General features: G+C 40.2%; 1 protein-coding gene across 1 annotated transcript in view; it reads left to right on the top strand.

Moving 5' to 3' along the window:
• The window catches only part of SSU72 (SSU72 homolog, RNA polymerase II CTD phosphatase), a 62441-nt gene that overhangs the window by 8020 nt on the left and 32197 nt on the right, over window positions 1-22224 (top strand). The window contains exon 2 of the mRNA XM_074975442.1: window positions 7895-8038. Within this exon, the coding sequence (XP_074831543.1) occupies window positions 7895-8038 (144 nt within the window). The remainder of the gene's footprint in view (window positions 1-7894; window positions 8039-22224) is intronic.

The following is a 22224-nucleotide window of genomic DNA, read 5'->3' as shown; positions in this document are numbered from 1 at the left end:
GTGTGTTAAACTTGCCTAGGAACTGAACTTTTACTTTTTTCCTAAACAATGTTGTTGCCATTCAATTGCAATAAAGCAGTTATTTTACATCCCTTTATATTATTATGTTCAATATTGGCCATTTGAGGGAAGAATCTCAGTAGTATTTTGAGTTTAAGGTTAAGTGAGATTTCCTTTTTAGAACACAAGCCATATAAGGTTCCAGAATATTAACTTATCTGCTTGGACTAAAGTTCTGTTTCTTCTGCTTTAGATGTCACCAGCGTCTAAAACTGAATAAGGACTGCTGTGTCCTTTTTCAAGTGTTAACGATTCATCAGTGCTATTGAGCACTGCTGTCAGCTGTTAAACAACTGTTGTGTTCCTAGAAGTAGAGTTGTATGTCAAGTGCGTAGAAATCCGTCTGGTGGAAAATGCCATGGCCCCAATTCAGCAATGTACTTAACTTAGTGCCTAACTTTAAGCATATGAATAGTCCGCCTGATTTCACTGAAACTATCTTTGTGCTTAAAGCTGGGCACATGCATACCGAATCAGGGCCTATCTGTGTAAAGTTATTGCTAACCGAAGGCTATGTCTAAACTTGCAGAGTTTTTGCACTGTCAGTTTCAGTGGTGATAGTGAACCGCTGAAAGAAAAGAGCTGCTTTGTGAACCCATTTACTTCCACAGAGAGTGTTTACATTTGCAGCACTTCCATCCCCGATGAGGCATCGCACGGAGGGCAGCTATCGCACAGTTCAGCTCTCTCCATTTTGATGATAGGCCTTGTGGAAAGGTGGGGTGAGGTGATCGTGGGGCATCCTGGGTCCCTGCACAGCCTCCTCTCCCCAAATGGTGATCAGCTCCAGTAGCTCGCATTGGTCCAAGCAGGGGATCATTTGCTCCATGGAGCAAGCATTGTCACCTGGCCAAATGATAAGTGAGCACTTGCCAAGAAAACACGAAGGGGAGTTTCAAAGTTCCCCAGGGCTTTACAGGGGGAGGGGTGGGGTGGGGATGTCTGTTTTCCTGGTGTCAGAGCAGCAGAGCTGCTGGCCCGCCAGAGTGGTCACCTCTGCACTGTGGGATATCCTACGGAGGCTAACAGCTCTGTAAACAGGAAGAACGTGTCTTCACTTCCACATCACTGCAGAAGCATCACCAGTAAGAGCTGTATGCCTCTCGTGGAGGTGGTTTTCTTTTTGCAGTGAAACTTCTGAGTTTCACTGCAAAAAGTCATTAGTAAGTGTAGACGCTCCCATGGTTTTTGTGCAAAAAAGGGACTTTTTCAGCTTTAAATTGCAAGTGTAGACATGCCCTGAGTGTGGGTACAGTCTCCTATCTAGGCTCATAACTTTAACTAGCATTAGTGGAAATTATTTACACAAATCTTACATCCATCAATGGACCTCTTAATGCATTGGGTTAGAATGAGGCATTTGCAGTGTTCAACAGTGATCTGAGGTGTGCTAGTATTGTCTTGCTGTTGCTGGTGTACTCGGAGTTGGCTTAATATTTCCCATATAGTTATAAATAACTTTACTCTGACCTTGATAATGCAAAACTCTGTATAAATTATCCTTTACTGTAAATGTTAGATTTTTTTTTTATTACTGAAGATTGGTGCTAGCTATTTGGATTCACTCACTAATCCAACTTGTTTAATTGCTTAGCAGAAGAAGGCAGTGCTGAGTAATTCAATTGGCACTAGAAATCATTTTTGGCACAGTTACCAGAAATGTGCTGAAACACTTTCAAATTATGTCAAAGTAGCACAACATGTTGTGTAACTGACACACACAGATGTACTCTGGCCACTACTAATGCCGTGTAAAGACTTCGGTTTTGAGAGACGTGCTCTGACTGTTTAGGGAAGAGAGACGTCTCAAAAATAAGTCAAAATGCATCAGAATTTCAAATCTTGGGGTAGGAAGCTTTGCCAATGGAAAGTTTCTATTTATTATCTCAGATGAGATGCAGACTTCTTCAAATGCAGCTTTTACCTTTTGAGAGAGGGTGGCTGTGGTAAGTGTTGTGGTGAAAGCTGTGGCCAGTATGTCTGCATCTCCCGTGACTCATTTCAGCCAGTGGTATTGTGGTATGCGAACAGAAAAGATCAAGGAGAAAAAAGTGGAAGAAAATGACTTGACTGTTGCAATTCCACCATCCTGACCTGGGAGGGAGGGCGGGTGGAGAAAGAGGAAGAAGAAAAGGGTACGGTGCCAAAATCTTCTCTTACGCCATTATCTTACGGCAGAGTCATATTGCGAAATCCCACTACTTGATGAAGTGATGACTGTAGGGCAGAAACAGATGGGTGGAGAAAGGGCAGGAGAGGGATAAGGGAGCTCCATTTTACAAACCTGTTTTTCACAGGTACAGACTGGCTAATTCACACTATTTGTAGTCCTTCCAGATACCATTTTACATCATGTAGTGTACGGAATTTATTAGTGAGCCTTATTTCCATATCAAATTTTTAAATGGGGGGATTTGTTCTTTTACTGAAGCGCTTCTCATAGTTGACAACCTGTTTTCATGGACTTTAAAACATCTTATTGGCTATTGTAGCTGTAGGAATGAAAGTTGATATAAATCTGATGTTTACTTCAGACCAGTTTGTGTTCACATTTCTTGTGTAACTGCATCTCAATTGTTTTGAAGTTAAGAAAATATTTGAATACTAGACAGCAGTATAAAAATTAAATTTTCATGTAAGAATAATGGGAGATTGGTGTTAGCTCCCCTATGAAGTTATTTCTGTAACAAACACTGCCTTTCTGGGATTCCACAGGTAGAAATGTACTGATGTATTTCAACTACAAAACAGATCTGGTGTTAGTTCGGATGCAGCAAAATTTACAACAACTGAACAGTTTGAATTTCATCATTAAAATTTCCATCTGTCGTGGTTCTCCTATTGTACTTTTTTGCCCAGTAGGGGCAGTAGAATGAAACTAATGTAAGTATGGAAAATGGCCTAGGCATGAGTAGCAGAGAGATTAGCCTCTGTGCCAAAGGTTGGGGAAGGGAAGAGAAATTAATCTTTTAAAAAATGAGTCTTCCTCTCTTCACTGTGGGAAATCATATACTCTTTCCACTTCCATCCATCCCACCTATCCTCCCGTGGTCTAGCAGAATGAAACTAACCAGGATCACCTCAGTTCATATCACAGCTCCTGTCTCCACTGTGTGCAGAAACAGTAGAGCATTCAGAATTACTGGAGAGGGAGAAAGTATAGGAAGGTGAGAAGAGGGGAAGATGGAATAAAAAACACGGTAAGACAAATACATTACTAAGGCAGCCTTCTTCTTATTTGTGGTGTGGTAATACATGAGAGTTTAGGATGAAGCTTGGTCCTTCACAATCTATGCCAAGAAGGTTTTGGAGCATTACAGAGACAGAGCACTCAGCCCCTGGGAATAGGATGTGCATAAACACTTAAAATTAAACACTTGTATTTTATTTTTGTTTCTTGCAATTTGATACTTGGAGAGCAAGGAATTGAGATGCTGAAGGTCAGTTGCTCACAGTACATGCTCACATCTGCTCTGGATCTCAGGGCTTGATAACTTCGGTCTCTCTTGTGTTTTGATAATTCAGTGACGTTGCAAGTCTGGGTCTTTAAAAAGCAAGCCAGACTCTTGAAATGCCTTTCTAGAAATCACATCAGAATTAGAAAGCCAGATGTTTTTACCTCCTAAACAATACTGACAGACTACTTCGCTCAGATTCCTCACACCCTTTGCTTTCTGACAGGCTAATGGACAAGTTCTTCTAGGTGCTGATACTCACCAAAACTTAGCATTATTACAATCCTTTGTTTTCAAGTGGCAGCTTGCCAGGCAGCTTGCTGAGGTCAAGGGTGTTGGTGGCACTTAATACATTAATAAAATAGCCAACCAAAGAACCCTAAATATGAGAAGTGTGGTAGGCTTGAGCTTGGTGATATAGGATTATGGTTGGGAAGCCATACTGGGAGTAGAAGATATTTGCAGTGGTATTGCAGTATATGTGAAGCCACAGACTTATCCTGCTTCTCATAATCTTAACTCAACAAATATTCAACGGGGTGGGGTTGTGCGCATGCGTGCATATACCCCCCCCCCTTTCCATAATGACCTAGTGAAAAGATATCTAAAAGTCAGCACCATGCAGTTGATTGTTTGTCTGCCCTCAAAATTTCTTTTCTGTTGTAATTAAACGAATAGCTGCTGACAGGAATGGAATGGAAGACATGCCCGGTTTATTATGACTTTTGGCTACAAGTCAATAAAGTATCCATCAGACTCCGGCAAAGTTTGTGGACAAACTAATTTTCGATCTGGTTGAAAAAACTTAGCTGATTCCGATGTTTGTACTTGTATTAAATTTAAACAATGTACATTTGGTGCTTTTAAAAAAAATTGGTAGAAGACAGGTTTATATAATTTAATTTAAAAAAAAAATTAGTGTTCTGTTTGAAATACTGAGTACTATCATTTCTGATACTGCTCCTTCCTCCTTTCAGATGTCTTTCTCATCTGTAACAGTGAATGTTCTGCATTCGTACTTGTGCAATTCAGCATGGACTGATTTAAATGAAAGGAGGAAAGTAACTAAAAATAGTCCTAATCGCTGCACAGCTGACTTAATTTGCTGAAATTTTATAGCCATCTCTTGGAAGCTGCATATGTGCATTTTTAAACAGTAAATTGACATTTCAGGGAGACTTAACCTTTGGGTTGTTAAGCATTGTATGCTTATCAATTTAATTGGAGAAGTTTTTAAAATGGTAAAAGTCTTTCAGAAGACCTGTAATTTGGGTCAAGAAGTAGTGAGTCTATAAGAATAAGTAAGATCTCTTGTTTAATCACTTGCTTTATTAGATATTGAAATTGCCAAGTGCATTTCTTAAGTAGGTATCCTGAAAGCTGCTATAGAGGGACTTCAGTCAAAACAAGTGAGAACCAAGCATAAGAGGATCTGTCACTTACACGTTGGAACCCAAATTCTGCAAACCTTTGTGTGTCTTAGCCCATTTTTTCCTGGTTAGACAACCAACTGTTTTGTTGGTGTGGCGGGTGGGGTGAATGGAGTGGAATAAAATTGATAAACAAAACTGCCTTTCTTTGCAGTGAAAATAATGGATGGGGTTGGAGTTTTTTTTGCTGTCCCCCCACCTCTTCTTTACCCCATAATGATTGTCAATACACTGTACACGTTTGCTTTCTTGCTTAGTATGTAAGGTGGTTAGCGTCAATTAGCTACTACTAAAACTATAATTCAGTTATTTATTGCTGGTCATTTAATAAGATGTCAACTTATACTGTGTGTTGATTTTTCCAAAATAAATTTCTCCTTCCTGGTAACAGTAGTGTGGTAAAGTCTCTTGGGTGGTCTGTGGGCCAAAAGGGGAGTCAGGACAGCAGCCAAAGGTTAGAAATGAAAAAGACCTTGTAGCTCATCTTGTCTATCACCCTGCCAATTCAGCATCGTTACCTACAGTATACGTTCTGGTATTCCATTGCATAGTTTTAAATGCCCAAGCAGGGGTGCTTCCGTCACTTTCTCTGGCAGCATATTCCATAGCTTAATAGTTTTGTTCTCAGGAAGATTTTTTCCTGATAATAAGCCCGAATATCCTTAAAAGGGTGTAGATACAGCGATGATGCAGTTACAGCTTTTGGTAGGGGAAAATACTTGGAGAAATTGAAATTCATGGGATCTTGGTATTATGGTTTTTTGCACATTTTACTTCCTGATTACATCCGTGTTTAGCAAGGTTGGGGTGGGGGTAGAACCTGGTAGTTTTGATTTATTAGTGTATATAATTCAGTAATCAAGGTCCTGTGTATCCTGTATCACATTAGAACCAAATTCTGTGGCAAGGGCCCTTAAATTCAGCAGCAGTATTATTTACTCATCTCCTTAAAATCTCGTCACTCCCTTCCTTTCCACTTCTATGAAACTCAGTGAAGGCTCACAGAATGTAAATTCAGTGATTTTAATTTGATGGGTTTTTTTCGTTATGCTCTCCAGGTTGCCCATTTTCATAGAACTTAGCTCCCATGATGTCCAGACAGTCCAGCTCAAACCTCTTCCTCCTCCCACCCAGTTGTGTGCCAGAGGAGAGCTGTGTTTGTGCATATGTATGCAATTCTATTCTGGTATAATACGTTTTCAAAGATACAATATTGTGAAAATAAGACCTACAGGTGCACTAATAATTTTTAGTAAAATTTTAGGCTGGTATACATTTCTTTTCAGAATTTTAAATGAGAGGAATCTGTTCCTTTTGGGACTGATTCAGAAGCAGTATCTCTCATCTGTGTTTAGTAGTGGTCCTGATAGGTTATCAAGTACGTATTGGTCATACAGTGTACTGCAAGTGACTCGCCATGGTGGAATATGAGAGCATCAAACCAAGGACTGGTGCCAAACTCAGGAGCTGCTATCTGCTTTATCTTCCTGCTGGAGTTTGAAATGGAGATCTGGCTTCAGTGCCAAAATTAATAATTCAAACTGAAGGGGAGAGGCATGCTTAACTGTCAGAAGTAGCACGCTGAATCTCATGCATTAGTCATGGGTAGTCTGAGAAAGATGCTATATAGGTGCAGATATATTTTTATAGTCATGAAATAGGCTCTGTGAAAGGCCCTTACAGCTTTACAGATTCTACTTGAAGGTCTCTGTTATAAGATACTGGGACTCTGTAGCAGAGTTATTTCTCTCCATTAAACCCTACTCATTATTAAAGGGTGGGACATGAGGACAAATTTCACTTTCTTACATTCCAGCCTTCCCATAATAGATGTACTATCAAAAATCCTTTGTAGTGGCTTAGATAGCATCAGTGTTTCAGGTGCACAGCTGGAGTCAATAGGAGAACTGTTACTATTGAATATTGCCTCTTCCATAGAAACTGATTTTGGATTGGCAAAAAATGGAGTGTTTTGACATTTTGGTGTATTAGAACTACACATTATCAGCTGTATTGGTGATAGTCTTGTGGCTAAGGCCTTATCTGCACTTGCTTGGTTTTTGCGTCGACACAGATGTCTAAGTGCAAATGCCTAGTGTAGTCATGATTTGTACCAGTACAGCAGTTTTGAGTCCCTTTGCTAACTCTTTCAACCACTAATATCAGGAAGATCAAGATGAACTTTTTTCAATCTCAAAGCTTTAATTTTATCTTCCTTGGGAGATACAGGTGGGGAGCTTGTTCTAACTTTGGGGGCTTTTTTTTTTTTTTTTTTTTTTTGGTTTATGGATGGGTGTGGAATGTTTTGAAAATAAAGGTTTGTCTTATTAACCATGTCTCTCTTTTTCATAGTTTCTGTGCTCATCAATAAAGCTTCCCCCTTCTGTTTTCAGTCTCTCATTGTGCTTATGCTGCATATTAGGGTTGCACCCCTACAGATGCAAAATTTGGGAGACAGCAGGAAGTACAACCTTTGATTTATGTAACAGTTTTGAGTTCTTCCTGCACACTTTCCATTCTGTGGTTGAACAGACAACTCTTGGCATGAGGATATTAGAGAAACAGGGTTAAACAAAACCCACATAATTTCAGCTCCATTAGAACACAATGGAAAAGCTTGTGAGTTTGAAAAAGAATACAATCCAGTTTTTGTTGTGATATCGGACAAAGACTGCCCGCAACTTCACACTTTCTGGCTGCCACTTTTTTGCAACATAACTAAAGTTGTTTAAATGAAGTGTAGGATATGTATTGTGCACCAAGACTTACCTTAAATTGCAAATGTATAATTTTTTTATCTTAAATATGTTTAGAAGGTTGGATTCAGAGTTGATAGGTCTCTAAGAATCTTATTTTTTTTCCAAGTCCAGTGCATTGCTGTTCAGCACCTAGACATGTAGGTTTTAAATCTTTCCAATCTAATTATAAATCCCTTTTTGTGTCTTTCAGCAAACGAGGATTCAGTGTTCGATCCTTTGGAACAGGGACTCATGTGAAACTGCCAGGACCAGCACCAGACAAGCCGAATGTTTATGATTTCAAAACAACATATGATCAGATGTACAATGATCTGCTTAGGAAAGACAAAGAACTGTATCCCCGTGGAATGACCTTTTTAAAAAACCCTATATGGTTCATCTTTGAAAGGTGTAATTCATTATTTTGCGTAAGGAATACACAGCTGCTTGACTGGCAAGAGCTTTGTTTTAAGGTTCTAGGCAGGTGTTTCACATTCTATTAGGATCTCTAACACTCCCCTTGTAACTTGCTATTGAGTTATAATGCATGCATTCAAAATCCTCTTGTATAGTAAATTAACATACTTAGTTCTTGAACAGAACTATGAATATTTTACACCTTCATCCATGAACTGCACTGCACTGCGGGCTATGTTTTCCCAGTGCAGAGCCCATTCCTGGCAATGGGCATGCCAAGAGCTGCCACCAAAAGAATGAAAATCATATGTAGCTCAGTCAAGCAAACAGGTAAGGTTTAGAGTAGACTAGTGGCCTAAGGGGAGAGAACATAATCCATCAAATATTTTCTCTTCTCATCAAGAAGCTAATTGTTAATTTCTGGTTTTGGCCGTACATCAAAAACATAGTCCTTAAGTATATTTCCAAGAATGGGCACAGAAAGCCCAATTAAATGTGAAGTTTACTCCCAAAGACCAGAGGTGACAAGGGTCAGGCACACTACCTTTCTTCACATCAGCCATGAGCACACAGTATTTTAGGACATCTATACTTTATATTTAAAACAAAAAAAACCCCAAACACATCTTTAGTTTGCAAGATCAGGGCACTTGTTTGGGGTCTTGTTCTCTTTACGCAGGATCTGATTTTTAATATTAAAAATATTATCTGGTGTGAAAGGGAAAACTAAATTTATGTAGGTTTTGCTTATTAATTTCTAATGGTAGATTACGAGGCCCTTGTTACAAAATGTGATGCCTCTGAAGCGAGTCTGGATAACAAGGTATAATATGGCAGTCTGTCCCATCCTTTATTGTTGCGTGACATAGATTTTTAACTTCTGGGGAGCTGCATAAAAGTAATTCTGGATCAAATTAGTAAAATCTTGCTAATGTTAGATTTGATATCTATCTTCTATAGCTATCTGGAAATGGCAGCTAAAATGTTATCGTTTAAATATTTATTTTTAATATCTTTTGAAGATTCACTATTATATAACTAAACAGTTTATTTTTGTATGGCTGAAATTTTTCAGTTTTTTTTTAAAAGGCTGAGAACAGGCAAACAGGCACTAGATGAAGATTAGAAAATGGGGAATACAGTGAAACCTATTTTAAGTGGCCACCCAAGGAATCAACAAGTTCAGTAGCCCAGTAGAAGAGATGGGCTTTCAACTATTGGTTCAACAAAATTGTGTACTGCAAGACTTGAGTAGACTTTTAAAATTGTGTTAAGACATGGAGGAGGTCCTTAGTGCAGGTTTCACTGTGGCTTGATTTGAGTCAGCAGGTTTTTAGTTGTGTATTTGCTGACTAGAAAACATTAAATTTGAGCTCCATAAGACCCCAGTAGTGGTGGTTTCTTTCGTGTTGAGTTTTCTGAATGTACTCAGCTAAGACGAGCAGCTCCATAAAGCTGTACAGTACAATTTAAATTTGATACTATGTTGGAAATTTCCTTCCACATGGTTTTCCCCAAAACGGATATCCATATTATGCAAGGATGTTAGGGAACCCAATTTCTGATGAAAAGGCTGAGTAGCAGTATCTTTTAAACTTGAAATGTAGGGCATCCATTGAATCGGTACATAACTTAATTTTGTATGATCACATCTTTGGTGAAGAAAAAGGATATTTCCCAGCCAATCCATCCTCTAATTGAGATGGTGCACATCTCAATGCAAACACTTTTTTCCCCCTTCAAATCGAGGACTGTTTGAATTGTGCAGTCTTCATTCTCAAGCACTTAAGAATTTGCAGTGACTACCACTTTGCCTATTCTATTGTATTGGGAACATAGCACTGTTTTAAGATACAACAAAATTAAAACACATCTGGTCCTCTATCCAGTATCTTCTCTGGAGTTGCCTTTTGAGCTCTGCTCCACATTAGAGGCGGAGTGGCTATGCTCTGAGCCACAGATACTTATGCAGAGTGACATTGAGCACTCCTTTCTATTTTGATTTTCCCGTTTAAGCAAAAGCCCAGTTTGGGGTGGGGAAGGAGTTATGTCTGTATATTTTATGCCCTCAAATGTTGCAAATTCAAGTTCTTTGAAACAGATATACTTTTTCAGTACAAAAGGCAGCTCAGCTTCCAGACTCTGGGTGAGTGGGTAAGTTCTTTCCTAAATTCGTGAAAACCAGAGACCCCTCTTGTTCCTGCCTGTGAGCCAAGGAGCAGCTATCTTTGGGACCATGGCATTGTTGGACTCAGTTAGGGCAGCTTATTACTCTTTGTGGGGGAAAGAGGTGCTTTGTCTTAGGGTGGGAGGGAACTACTTTTCCTTTGGTGTCTCAAAGGGGATGTGGGAGAAGGAGGGGTCCAAATTCCTTGGCTTGTCCTTATGCTCCCCAAATCCTGCTATCTTCAGTTAAGTGGGGAGAACTGCCACCTTCAGCCTTTCCACATTGTCTGAAACAGCCGTTCTTAGTGACAAGGGCCAGTTTGTGTATCTCATTACCTCAGTATGGGAATATAGGTCCAATGCAGCACAGTGTGCTCCTGTGTTTAGGAGTGACTTCGTGCTTGAGTTCTGTAGGCCAGTGGGGAGATAGGTGCACTGTGGACACTTGATATTCAGTAAGTAGTTTTGGCTAAACTACTCCAGCCCATCATCTGCTAGCCAGTCAACGAATTGATAACTGCTTCGGAAAGCAGCCGTCCCAACCAGGCCTGAAGTTCTACGATGGTGTGGACATCAGTCAGCTGAGGTAAAAAGCGGCTTAGAATGGCAAGGTGTGTGAAAACTCTTTTCTCTATCAGTGGTGGGGAGGAGGGAAGAAGAACAAGAGAATCCACACTTATACAAAAATAAAAAGCATCTGGATTGCACTTAAATATATATTAGTGCAAATTCTCAAGTGTTATAGCTGTAGGTTATAAACCTTTCCATAAGTAATCTTCCACGCTAAATGAGGACATATTTACAAATGTAGGTACTTCTCTGTGTTGTAGGTAGAAGAATGAGAAATACTTTCAAAAGAGTAGCTTGTTAAAAAGGAATGCTTTTAGTTCAGAAGGGGTTGGGGATGCAGAAGTAACGAAGCTAGGCTCTGCAGGGATATACATGTAGTACTAGGAGATTAGTGTTTTAAAATTAAAATGAAGTCAAACACTTAAACTGAAATAAACATAGTTGTCAAGACTAAGTAATCAGGCTGTTGCTATGTAGGAGAGATTCAGCTGTTTAAATTCCCTCAGCATTACTGGGACACGAGTAGCAACATTTTCAATAGTATTGAAGTCGCTTAGTTGCCGAAGTCCTGTTTTCATAAGCCTATAGCGTAGACCTATCATACGTGAACATACTTTGTCACTCGGCGGTGTGAAAAAACTCTCCCCCGAGTGATACAAGTTGCACCGACATAAGAGCTCCTGTGCATAGAGCTATGTCCCCGGGAGAGCTTCTCCCACCGACAACTTCTGCCACTTGTCGAGGTCATTTTATTATGCCAACAGGAGAGCTCTCGTGTTGGCATAGAGCGTCTTCACCAGACCGCAGCAGCGCTGTACGTATAGACGTCGTCTTAGCTTCAGAAGTGACCAAGTCACCTTTGAAAATAGGATTTTAGATGCTTTTGAAAATTATCCCTAGACCCTGTTAAAGGTTAGCATACGGACTCAGATAAGTAGAATAAATGTGAAACAAGATGACATACAGAAAATAGTAATTTTATGTCCATATGTTTAATCTGAAAAATACTTTACCCATTAAAGAGTCCATGACAGGAGACGAAATATTGGTACCAATACCTGTGTGCCAAATACACTTGTTCTGTAGCCCATTCTGTTACTAAAATATAGCTCCAAACTTTTATATTCACCCTTTTACTACTAAGAAACCATCTGTGTGGGGAAGGGAAACCCACTTGTGGACTCAGTTTTGAATCTTCTCCTGCAGATACCAGCAGTTAACTAGAAACAGATCTTTAGTTATTGAGCATGTCAATTTCAGCCATACTGCCTTTTGTCAAATCCCTCAGGTAGGGTCATGCTTCTGCAGGCCTTGAGATCTGCTCCTGATGGAATTTAGTGGGAGTTTTCTCATTTGCTTTAATAGGACCAAGCTCGTAGTTGGGAGCCTTCCAAAGAAAACCCAAGTGATGCGGCAAATATTGGTGATCAATAGGTGGCATTCTTTCCTCTGAGTCCATATTAAAAAGTGAATGGAAATGTTTAATTTAAAAACAAACGAGATCCCAAATTCTTAGCAGAAATTCATGTGCAAATATAAAAACTGCAAATACATGTTAAAATGATCTGTTTTATTTGTAATTTAAATCTACTATTTCATTAAGCTTTGGGATCTAAACCACAAAAAATCATTTTCATTAAAACCAATGCCTCATATGGTGTTAGCATCCCCAGTAGGACATTTTTCAAATTTATCTTTTAGATGAAAAGTAGAATCAAGGTCCTCCTGACAACTTATAGTCACTTATGGCTCTTTCTTTTCCTCCTCTCCTCCTCCCTCCCTCCCCCCGCATGAGAAATGTTAATGTCTGTAGCCTGGCCAAAATCCAACTTTTTAAATTATATTCTGCCTACCTAAATTCTCCTTGAAGTTTCTCATGGATATAGGTTCTCAAACTTTATATTGGCAACCCCTTTCAGACAGCAACACCCTCCCCCCCCCTTATAAATTAAAAACAATTTTTTATATTTAACACTTTTAAATGCTAAATTTGTAACCTTGTTTAAAATGAATTTACCTTTTCTCACCACTTTTAAATTGACTAAAACATATTTTTTTTCTAATTATAAGCAGAATTTTTTTTGTAATATTTACTGTTTAATACTGGGAGGAAGCAAAAAAAACAAAACAAAAACCACTTTGTCAATATCACTTTTCACAGCAGACTTAGCACCCCATTACTTTTACTTCGGCGCTGCTGCTGTTGGCACGTGCTGTCCCAGAGCTGGGCGGCTGGAGAGTGGTGGCTGCTGACCAGTAACCAGTAGCCGCAGTGCAGAACTGGAAAAGTAAGGGTGACAATGCCATATCATGCCACCTTAGTTCTGCATAACGTTTGACCTTTCCGCTCAGAGGGGTGGCTTCGGGGGGCAGGGCGGCGCTCAGGCAAATTTTGAGATGGCTATAGCTCTTCAGCTGCTGAACAATCAAGACCTCTAATGTTGTCTCGGTCTCACCTTTTTTAGTCTCAAGACAACGAACATGCATGCACGATACTACAATCCCCAGAGTCCAATTTTCTTAAGGTGGTGATAATACAAATATATATTTTATTTAGGAACAATGATAGATGCATTATACGTTTACAATACTTTTTGAAGTAAATACACTACATTGCGACAGAAAGGTCTGTGTAATTTTCTAAAACACTAGATTTAAATTCCATATATTCTAGCAGTTGGTCTCTTTGTGCATGTACTTGCGACCCCCTGAGGAGTTGCAACCCCCAGTTTGAGAACTGCTGATGTAGTACCTCTTCCTTTCCTAAACTACTGTTGCTAGGTGGAGTTAAACAGTTGCCTTCTGCCTCAGAGCTGGTGGGTGAAATTGTTACGTATTAATTTTGTAAATTGCTTTGGGATCCATCTAGATAAAAGATGGAATGTAAATTTATTATCAAACTATTTTCAGCTACGTTAAATACAAAAAATAAAAGGTTGCCAATTAGAAAAGATTAACATCCGTATTGTGAAGCTCTTCTCCCAAATCTTTAAAAGGGTATTACAGTTGCAGGGAAGCTTGCTAAAACCAAATGTTTTTGAAAATAGCTTTTGATTAAAGTTGATGTCTTGGCAAAACACTGGCAAAATGCTCCATGTTGCAGAATAGTGCCCTTTTTGCCATCAGAAATATGGAGCTGCCTAAGGCCTTGCATTTGCCCTGTTTTTAGCCATCACTGTTGCTGTACTGGTGCAACCCCTAGATTAGCACAGCTGCTGTTGGCACCTGTGGTGCTAACCATGCTTTCCAGCAGGGACAAGTTCTACCAGTGCAAATAGCTACTTTCACTGGGCAGCGATACCTGTGGCTGGTCACTGCTGATTATAACCAGGACACATCCCCAAAGTTGATATGGCAGCATGAGGAGCTGCATGCAAAGTGCCTCTGATGTTCCAGTGAAGTGGTGAGTAGCTGACTCATCCCTGGTTGGTTGACAGCAGGAAATCCTGAATAGGGGTCACTCTGGAGATCATTGAGGAGACTAACTGCCATCTCCAAGGTGTAGTGTAGTTTAAGACCCATTGATGTTACTAGAGAGAGAAAAGCACATCACAGTGGGGATAATGGGTTAACATTTTTGTTAAAGGCTCATTCCTTTCTCTCCCCTCCAGTAATATCCTAGGTATTACTGCATCCCTATAGCTGGGGTAATTCGCAATCCACAACTCCCGGAAATGTGCTTATATACAAGTCTCCTTCATCTCTGTTGCTCATGAGGCGTGGCCATCTTCCGGAGTGGTTGGAGTGATTACTTTTGCCACTTTTTATAGCTGTGTAAACAAGGTGGTAGGTTTATTTCGAAGTACATAATGATTAGCTGAATAATGCCTTTTAAAAAGAGACAGTGACACTGCAGAAAAACAGACTCACACATGCGAGAAATCAAGGACTAAGTTTCCAAAAGCCAGACACCAACTGGCTCATCAGGTTAGTCTCTGTGCACAGCCCTCTGGGTTCCAAAGCACCATAGGACCAAATTCTACAGCAGTAACTCCTAAATTCTGTGGCAGTGTTAATTTACTATGTCATGAAATGCCTTCATTCCTATTCCACCCACCCACACATCTGTGGGTCGTAGGTGAAAACATTTGTTGATTTAGTTCCAAAGATGGGGCTTCTGTTATGGTCTCTAAGCAGCCTAGCTCCACTCCTTGAGCTTGGGCTGTTGCACTGTTGCCCCGCTGGCCAGCCTGTGCATTTGGCGTCCCTGCTCCTTGGCTGTAAGTTGCACTCCAGCTCTGGGTCTTCAACCCTTGGGACTGACAGGAAGGAGAAGGTATATAGAGAATGCCAGAAGTTCTGTTTAATGCAGAGAGTAACTTCCCTAGTCTTAGTAATCAAGAAGGATGCTTGAAGCCAAGTATGTACAAGTTTGAAACATACAGATTCTTCTCTGGAGAAGAGAAAATGGTGAAAATCTAGGAGAGGGGAATGAAGCTCTGCTCCCTAAAATCTAGACCCATTTAACAGGATCACCATTGTAAAACTTTGTTTTGCTCTTACTAGGAAGTTGAACTAGTATTTATTTTGGTTTGGTTCAGTTGCTTTAAGCATGTTAGGGTTCAGTTTGGGTTCAAGCCATCAAAAAAATAAATGGGCCAGTAACCAGTTCAAATCAAATTTAGGCCTTAATAGAAGTTAACTTAAAATTGAAACTCTTGGTTTTTTTTTACTGTTTATTTTTCAACTTCGTGAGTTTTCCTAGTATTTTCTGTTGTCAAATAAACATGATTATTTCTTATGAACAATTTGAGCAAACTAAAATAACATCTGTTATTCGATCTCATATTGGACCTATACAGTTAAAGGATACATTTGAGTTTGGGGCAACTGGAGGCAGGAGCTGCCTTGGGTTTGGGTATAGGTGGGAGGGCCTGTCTAAGGGGGAGAAAGGTTGAGGGGCCATTACCGTTTTCCTTGGGCTTGATGAGTTATTGTTAACTTCTGGGACCAGGGAGCATTCTACCTCATCCTTCCCCAGTGGAGAGTCTTGGGCATAGTTTGTCTCTGGGGACTCGCATGGTATGTAGGTAGCTCCTAAGCTTCCTTTCTCCTGTCTTACTCTTGTGGCCTGGCTACTTTCTATTCTCATTATACCGGAACAGGCCTTTCTGGTAGCATTCACATGCTTATCTTATTTTATAAAGAAAACACAATTACAATAGTCTTTTAAAATATTGATCTTAAAAAATGCAGAACCTTTATTTTTACCTGTAACGGAAATTTTTTTTTCAGGTTCAGTAGGCAGGACAATATTCTGGTTCAGGTTTGGTTCTGCTCCAAGTAAAAATTCTGGTTCAGGTAGTCTCCCTGGTTCTTACTAATCTTTGTTTCTTTTTATAGTTACTCCCTCCCTGCAAAAACCAAACAAACCTGAACAAATGGCAGCTGTTGCTTATTTCATGTGGACAGACCAACTTGCTGGCAAATATGGCCTCGTGGTTTTCCCCCATAGCAGACCCTTACCCCTGGTTTACTCCCCTTTCTTCCACCTTCCCAAGAAGACGTATTCCTCTTCACTGGTGAGATGCAACATGATAAAGCTCAGTGAGAATAGGGTGAAGTACTAACTGTTGGAGCAGGTCTACGTGCCTCAGTTGAGGGACCATTCTGATCATCCCAGAGTTTGGGGTGAGAAATGTGAAGCATGTGTCAGCATGGAACATTAGAGCTGCGTGAATAACCAAAAAATTATGGGGGAAAATAATTTGGAGTTGTCTTAATGAAAATTGTTCAGCGAACCAAAAGTTGAATATTTTGCTTAAGGTTGAACAAAATACTTGTTTGAATTTTGAAATCTTTTTAAAATGTTTTTTTCAAATGAAATTGAAACAAACTTCAAAACAAAAAGTTGTGTAGAATCAAAACCCTTTATTTAAAAAATGTCCAAATGAAATGTTTTGATTTTTTTCAATTGTTTTGACTGAAATATTTAGGTGAACTCAATGTTCCAATTGACCCAAATCTACAATATTTATTTATTGGTGGTAGGAGGGGGAAATTTTTTCTAAACATTTACCCAGCTCTAATGCACATAGTCTGCACAGGATCCAGATGAGCGGAGGTGGACTTAATCTCTTTTCTTGAGCATGGTGGTAGGCTTAGGAGGTGTACAGCTACGTGTTGTTGCAGCAGATCTGACCTACATTGAGAACTGTCTGTCCTGGGAGCCGTCACTATTTGTCTCCCTAAATTCTTCAGTTTGGCTTGGGAAGGTGTCTGAGTCATTGCTCTCAGGGTTCTCCCACTGCTCCTCTCTCCCATGATTGTTCCAGAGGCAAATACTGAGGAGGCGGCTTCCTAAAGCTTCCCAACCCAGCCACCCTGGCGTAGACTCTGTGGGGTGTGGTTGACTAGCTCTTCCTCAAGAAAAAAGGCATCACTGAAAGCTCTTCTCTTACTCAGCCCTTTCAGAGAGCATGTGCAGAAAGAAGTCTGTATAACTCCAGAGAACGTTTTTCTTGCTAACCCTCATCTGTAGGAATGATCACTGTGATGAAGTAAGGAGACGTTCTCCTCTTCTGAGAAAGGAGATGAGCAGATTGCTTTGGCTTTAAAGTCCTGGAGCCAGCAATTGCTCCGAGCAGGCTTTTTTTCTTGCAGAACGTCCGGATTTCCTATCTGGAAGTTTCAACAGTTCAACTTCTGTGGGAAATGTCCTTTGATAAATCTAGTTCCTTGGGTACTTGCTCTGATCCTTTTATGGCATAGTTCTTTGGTTTCTCCCGCCGTGCCGCATATTCCCCCCCCCCCCCCCCCCCGAGCCACTGCTTTAGGGATTGGAAGAGTGTAATCTATATGCCAGGCAGCCTTTCTCTGTTGTGGTAAGAAGGACTGTCCAATCTCAGAAGGAGTTGCCCTAAGCTTGAGATGTTGCAGAGCAACTCTTTATCATAGGGAATGTGGTCTAGACAAAAATGAGAGCTGGAGGTCCATCTTGAAACAATGTAGTCCAACATCCCTCCCCATTCAATTTTCAAGCCATTCTCTGATTGGTCTTAATCTGCTCGGAAAACTCAGATGATGTTAACAACAACCAGGAAAGAACCAGGATCACATCTTTAGCTCAGACATAAAAACAAAGGAATTGCCATACTGGATGAGGCTGGTACTGAAGTAAGACTTACTGGTCTATTTCCCAGGACCCACACCTGCCACCTTTCTAAAAATATGTATGTTTGCTACCCTTCTGTTTAGTTAGTAGCTGATTTAACGGAGTTCCTATTTTTGTTCCAGCCCAGCTATTTCATTCTTCATAACTTTTATGGATAGTTTCTCTACAGTATTCCAGTTCTCCTTAATTGGTCCTCTTTCTCCGTGGTAGCCCAGCAGACAAACCTATTCTCTTGCAGGCTTCCAACTTTTGTCTTATTTAAGGAATTTATTTTGTTTTCCTGTCTTTCAGCTATTTGCTCTTCAGAGTCCTCCGTAGTTCTTAAATTTTTGTTCCTTTTTGTTGGCTTCACTACAGTTAGTGCCATTTTCTGAGGGAGACTTGTGCAGCTCAAATAACCTCTTGAATCTGGCCCTTTAACCATATTGTGCAACCTTCTCCCAGCTTCCTTTTTTGCTTAGAGGTATAAATGCCTTCTGGGAGTTTGATATGCTTTCAGCAACGATATGCTTTCAGCAACTCCATGCTGAGTTTTGACTAGGATCAGAGCTTCATCCTCCTTTTTTTTTTTTTGTACCTCTTTCTAGAGTTAAGTGTTACAATACTAGTTTTTGGGACAATTCCTCCTCTGAGGATGTTGACCTTAATTGTATTGTGGTCACTGTTACTTAATAGCCTCTCTAGAGCTGCTTGTTGAATCAATTCCTATTCAAGTATAGCCTCCCATCTTGTGTGCTCTAGAAACCAGTTCTTCCAAGAAGCAATCCTTTAAGGAGCTGGAATAAAGTTTAGAGAAATTTCCATCATGGCAATTGATTTGTGACAATTGACCAAAGTTGCGTACTACCGTTTTGTTAAATTTAGTTGTTCCTTTCACGTCTGTCAGTCGTGTGCAGTCAGTGTCCTTTTCCTGATCAGGAAGCTGATATTCTAATCCCTCTGTATATTTGCATACTTATCTACATGGAAATACCTTTTATGAAAATACCTTTTCTAAAGGGAAAAGGTTTTGGAGTCTTGGATCATTTATCTTCTCCCTTTCCTAACCTCCCTCCCATGTACTTTCTTCTTTCCTGGTACCCAAAATTGGCAGCCACGCTCACACTAGGCTTGACGTTGCCACTTCTAGTGCCAGTCAACACCATCTTCAGCTGTTCAGATTGGGGTCAGACAACTGAGGCCAGTTCTGTGTGTTAGACCAGGATTTTGAGACTTCTAAATCCACTGTTACCTATTTGCACTAACCAGGGTTCCATGTTTTACAGGACTACAGCATTCACCTCTTTCTCTGCAATCGAAGGCAGCGCCCACACTATGAAGTTTTAGGAAACTTCCCACTAGTGCTTCTATCCTTTCAGTTGCACTGGTGAGAGCCCTAATATAGGCATGGCTTCAGCAGCTTCTGATGGTTTTACCCTTGTGTTGGTTACGTCTGCTCCATTCACTTCAGTAAGGTATTAACTGTGAAACCAGCTGAAATGTCAACATAAATTTTGCTGCTGCTGATTTTAGCTTGAAACTTCCAGTTTAATGTGCTTGTCCCCTGTTGTTGGATTCACTGATAGATACTGGGGGAGAAGTACACTGAGGTGGCTACTTGCGGTCAATGATCGTTGAGTCTGGGAACTAGTAGTTGAAGTCCATCCTTCTCCCCCTCATCGACCTTGATTTTTGGATCTTTATGACCTCTCACTAAAGGGGTGGGGAAGGATAAGAGGAGACACAGTCTACTCTGGTGCCAAAAACCTGAAGGGGGAGATTTTCAAAGGCACAAGCAGAAGTTAGTCACCCAGCTACAACTGAAAGTCAGTGGGAGTTGCAGTATTACCAATCCGAAGCATAGAAAAATCAGAGTCCGACCCCTCAAAACATGAGATTTTAAATAATAAATCTTAGGGTTCTTTTTATTTGCTTTCTGAGTCACTAGGGTTCATGTCTTCAAGCTTTTCTCTGAAACCATGATGGCTAGAACCCTTTTTGTAAGTGAAAGCTGAGATTCTCATGTAATAACATGGCTCCTGGAGCTTTAAGAAAAGTGCCAGATATTGCGAGACTCATGATAAAATGGCAAGAGTTTGCAACCCTGGAGTAGGGTGCCTGATTGCCTTTTGTTCCTTTGAAAATTTCCCCCCTAGCTGCCTCTGTTGCAGTCCTGGGTTTCATAAGTCCCAGCTGTAGCTATTCAAATTACCTTGTTTCCTCTGGACAACTTCTGCAGTGTAGTTATGCATTGTCACTGCAGAATTCTGCAGCTCATTGAAAACTGGGAATTTGGAAGCTGTGCCAGAATAAAATCAAACAAAACCCAAAACCTTTTTATTAAATTCAACAGATCTTAATTTTAAAACAACACAAGGAATGGTGTACTAATGGTCACTTTTTTCCCTTAAATTCAAAACGGTTTTAATGAATTTAATTGCCACAGAAATTCTAGTGTTCTGCAGAATTCAGTATTGCTGTGCCACAGAAATCTGCATCATAGGGAGCACTGGCCCTGCTAACAAGCATGAATTTTTAATGTGTGAACACAAGATTTGATTTAGTGAGGCTGAGTTACCACCTAGTTGAGTGTACGATCAGAATCCTGCACTAAGTAGCTCTGCAAGATACCACTGGGTCTTCTATTATGCTGCACATCCCACCTTAATGGACCTGATTGTCATGCACTGAAGAACGTATATGGCCTTTGAAGGTGCCACTGTCCTGATACCTTGTATTCAGTAAAGGTCCCATAGGTTTTTCTCCAAAGGTAGTGGTGTTTTAGCCACATGTTCTGCTCCAATTCCAGTTTGGCGAACTTTGCCTATGTAAATTCTCTTGAGCATCAGTTAGATATTGGAGTGATTCTCAAACGGCTTGGTAGATCCTTTTTTGGTGGTCTACAAGGCCACCAAAAACACAGTGCGGGTGGGAAGGATAAAGAAATGAAAAGGTTCTGAGTGGTCGAAGAGATGACTTCTAAGAAACAATCCTCAGAAATTAAAATATGAGGAAGGACATAGAGTTTTTCACTTGCCTGGAACAACTGAGTAGTGTTGCAGTGTGCTGTTCTTTAACAGCCTCGCTAAACCGCATGGTCGGCTGCTATTCAGTGGTAGGTGACCTGATCTGTCGCCTTTGCAATCACTTACTAAAAGCCTGTATGATGCTTTGCAATCTGTTTGGATGAGAAGTGCTATAGAGATATGTAAGTCAGGTAACAGGGTCTATGGGTTGTTTTAGAGAGATTTTTATTTTAGTGTTGGAGATGAGGGGAGGGACTTGCCTTACCTGACACATACTCGGGTTTGCTGTCATTGAAATTAAATCTTAGAGAAGAAAATACACAGTACAATGTACCCAATAGGATAAAATTAAAAAGGGAACAGTCTTTGGGGGATTTGGGGAGCGGGGACGAGCTCTGCTGAACAAGAAACCTTCAAAATCAAAATAATATTGGCCACTGAATCTGGTACATCATCTACAGTCAGGAGATTCTACGGGCTTTAATATGAAATATCTTTACCAGATTAAGTATATCTAGGGTGGGGAACCCTTCATTTTATGTAGTTGAACAGAGCTTAGACTCATTATGTAAACACTTCTGTTGGACTTGCTAGCCCTTGCATTGAGTTAAGATCACTGGTCTTTCAGAGCCTTATTAATAAATATTGATTCTGGTACTACACTGGAGTCCTGTTGTGTTGGGTGCTGTACAAGCATAGAAAAGAGATACCTGCCCTGAAGGACAGCATGGATAGTTCTGGTGGATCTTCTATATGCAGATGTAGCAGTTGGATTGGCTTGATAAACTGTAGCCACTCAACTGATTTGTCAACTGATATGTCACAAATGTAAAGGGAGTTTTGTAATAAATCAAAAAATCTCCATTAACAGGATGTCTATTGGATACATAACGTGCTTTGAATGGCACATAAAGGCAAACTATATTAAACCAATAAATAGTAACAACTCCAGGGAGGCATAAGCTATAAATATATCTGAGTCTCAGACCTGATCTCTAGTGCATGCCTATTGGACTTGAAAGCTTTTAAAAATCTTGTAATGCCCTTGTGGGAAAGAAAGCGTTGCTAAAAGGGCATCTCCTGCATTTCTTTTGCACCCAGAGGCTCCTGCTGGGTGTTATGAATGCAGAATTGGGCTAACATAGAACTTCAGACAATAACAATGATTGAAATAAGGAATAGCACAATGAGTAGAGAGCCGAGTGATTCAACGTTAAACCTACTACACCATCTTGCACTCCTGCTGTGATGGGGGATGAGAAAAGCCTG

Source organism: Natator depressus, chromosome 18, assembly GCF_965152275.1.
Source record: "Natator depressus isolate rNatDep1 chromosome 18, rNatDep2.hap1, whole genome shotgun sequence".
NCBI lineage: Eukaryota > Metazoa > Chordata > Testudines > Cheloniidae > Natator > Natator depressus.
This window is presented reverse-complemented; position numbering and strand designations above follow the sequence as displayed.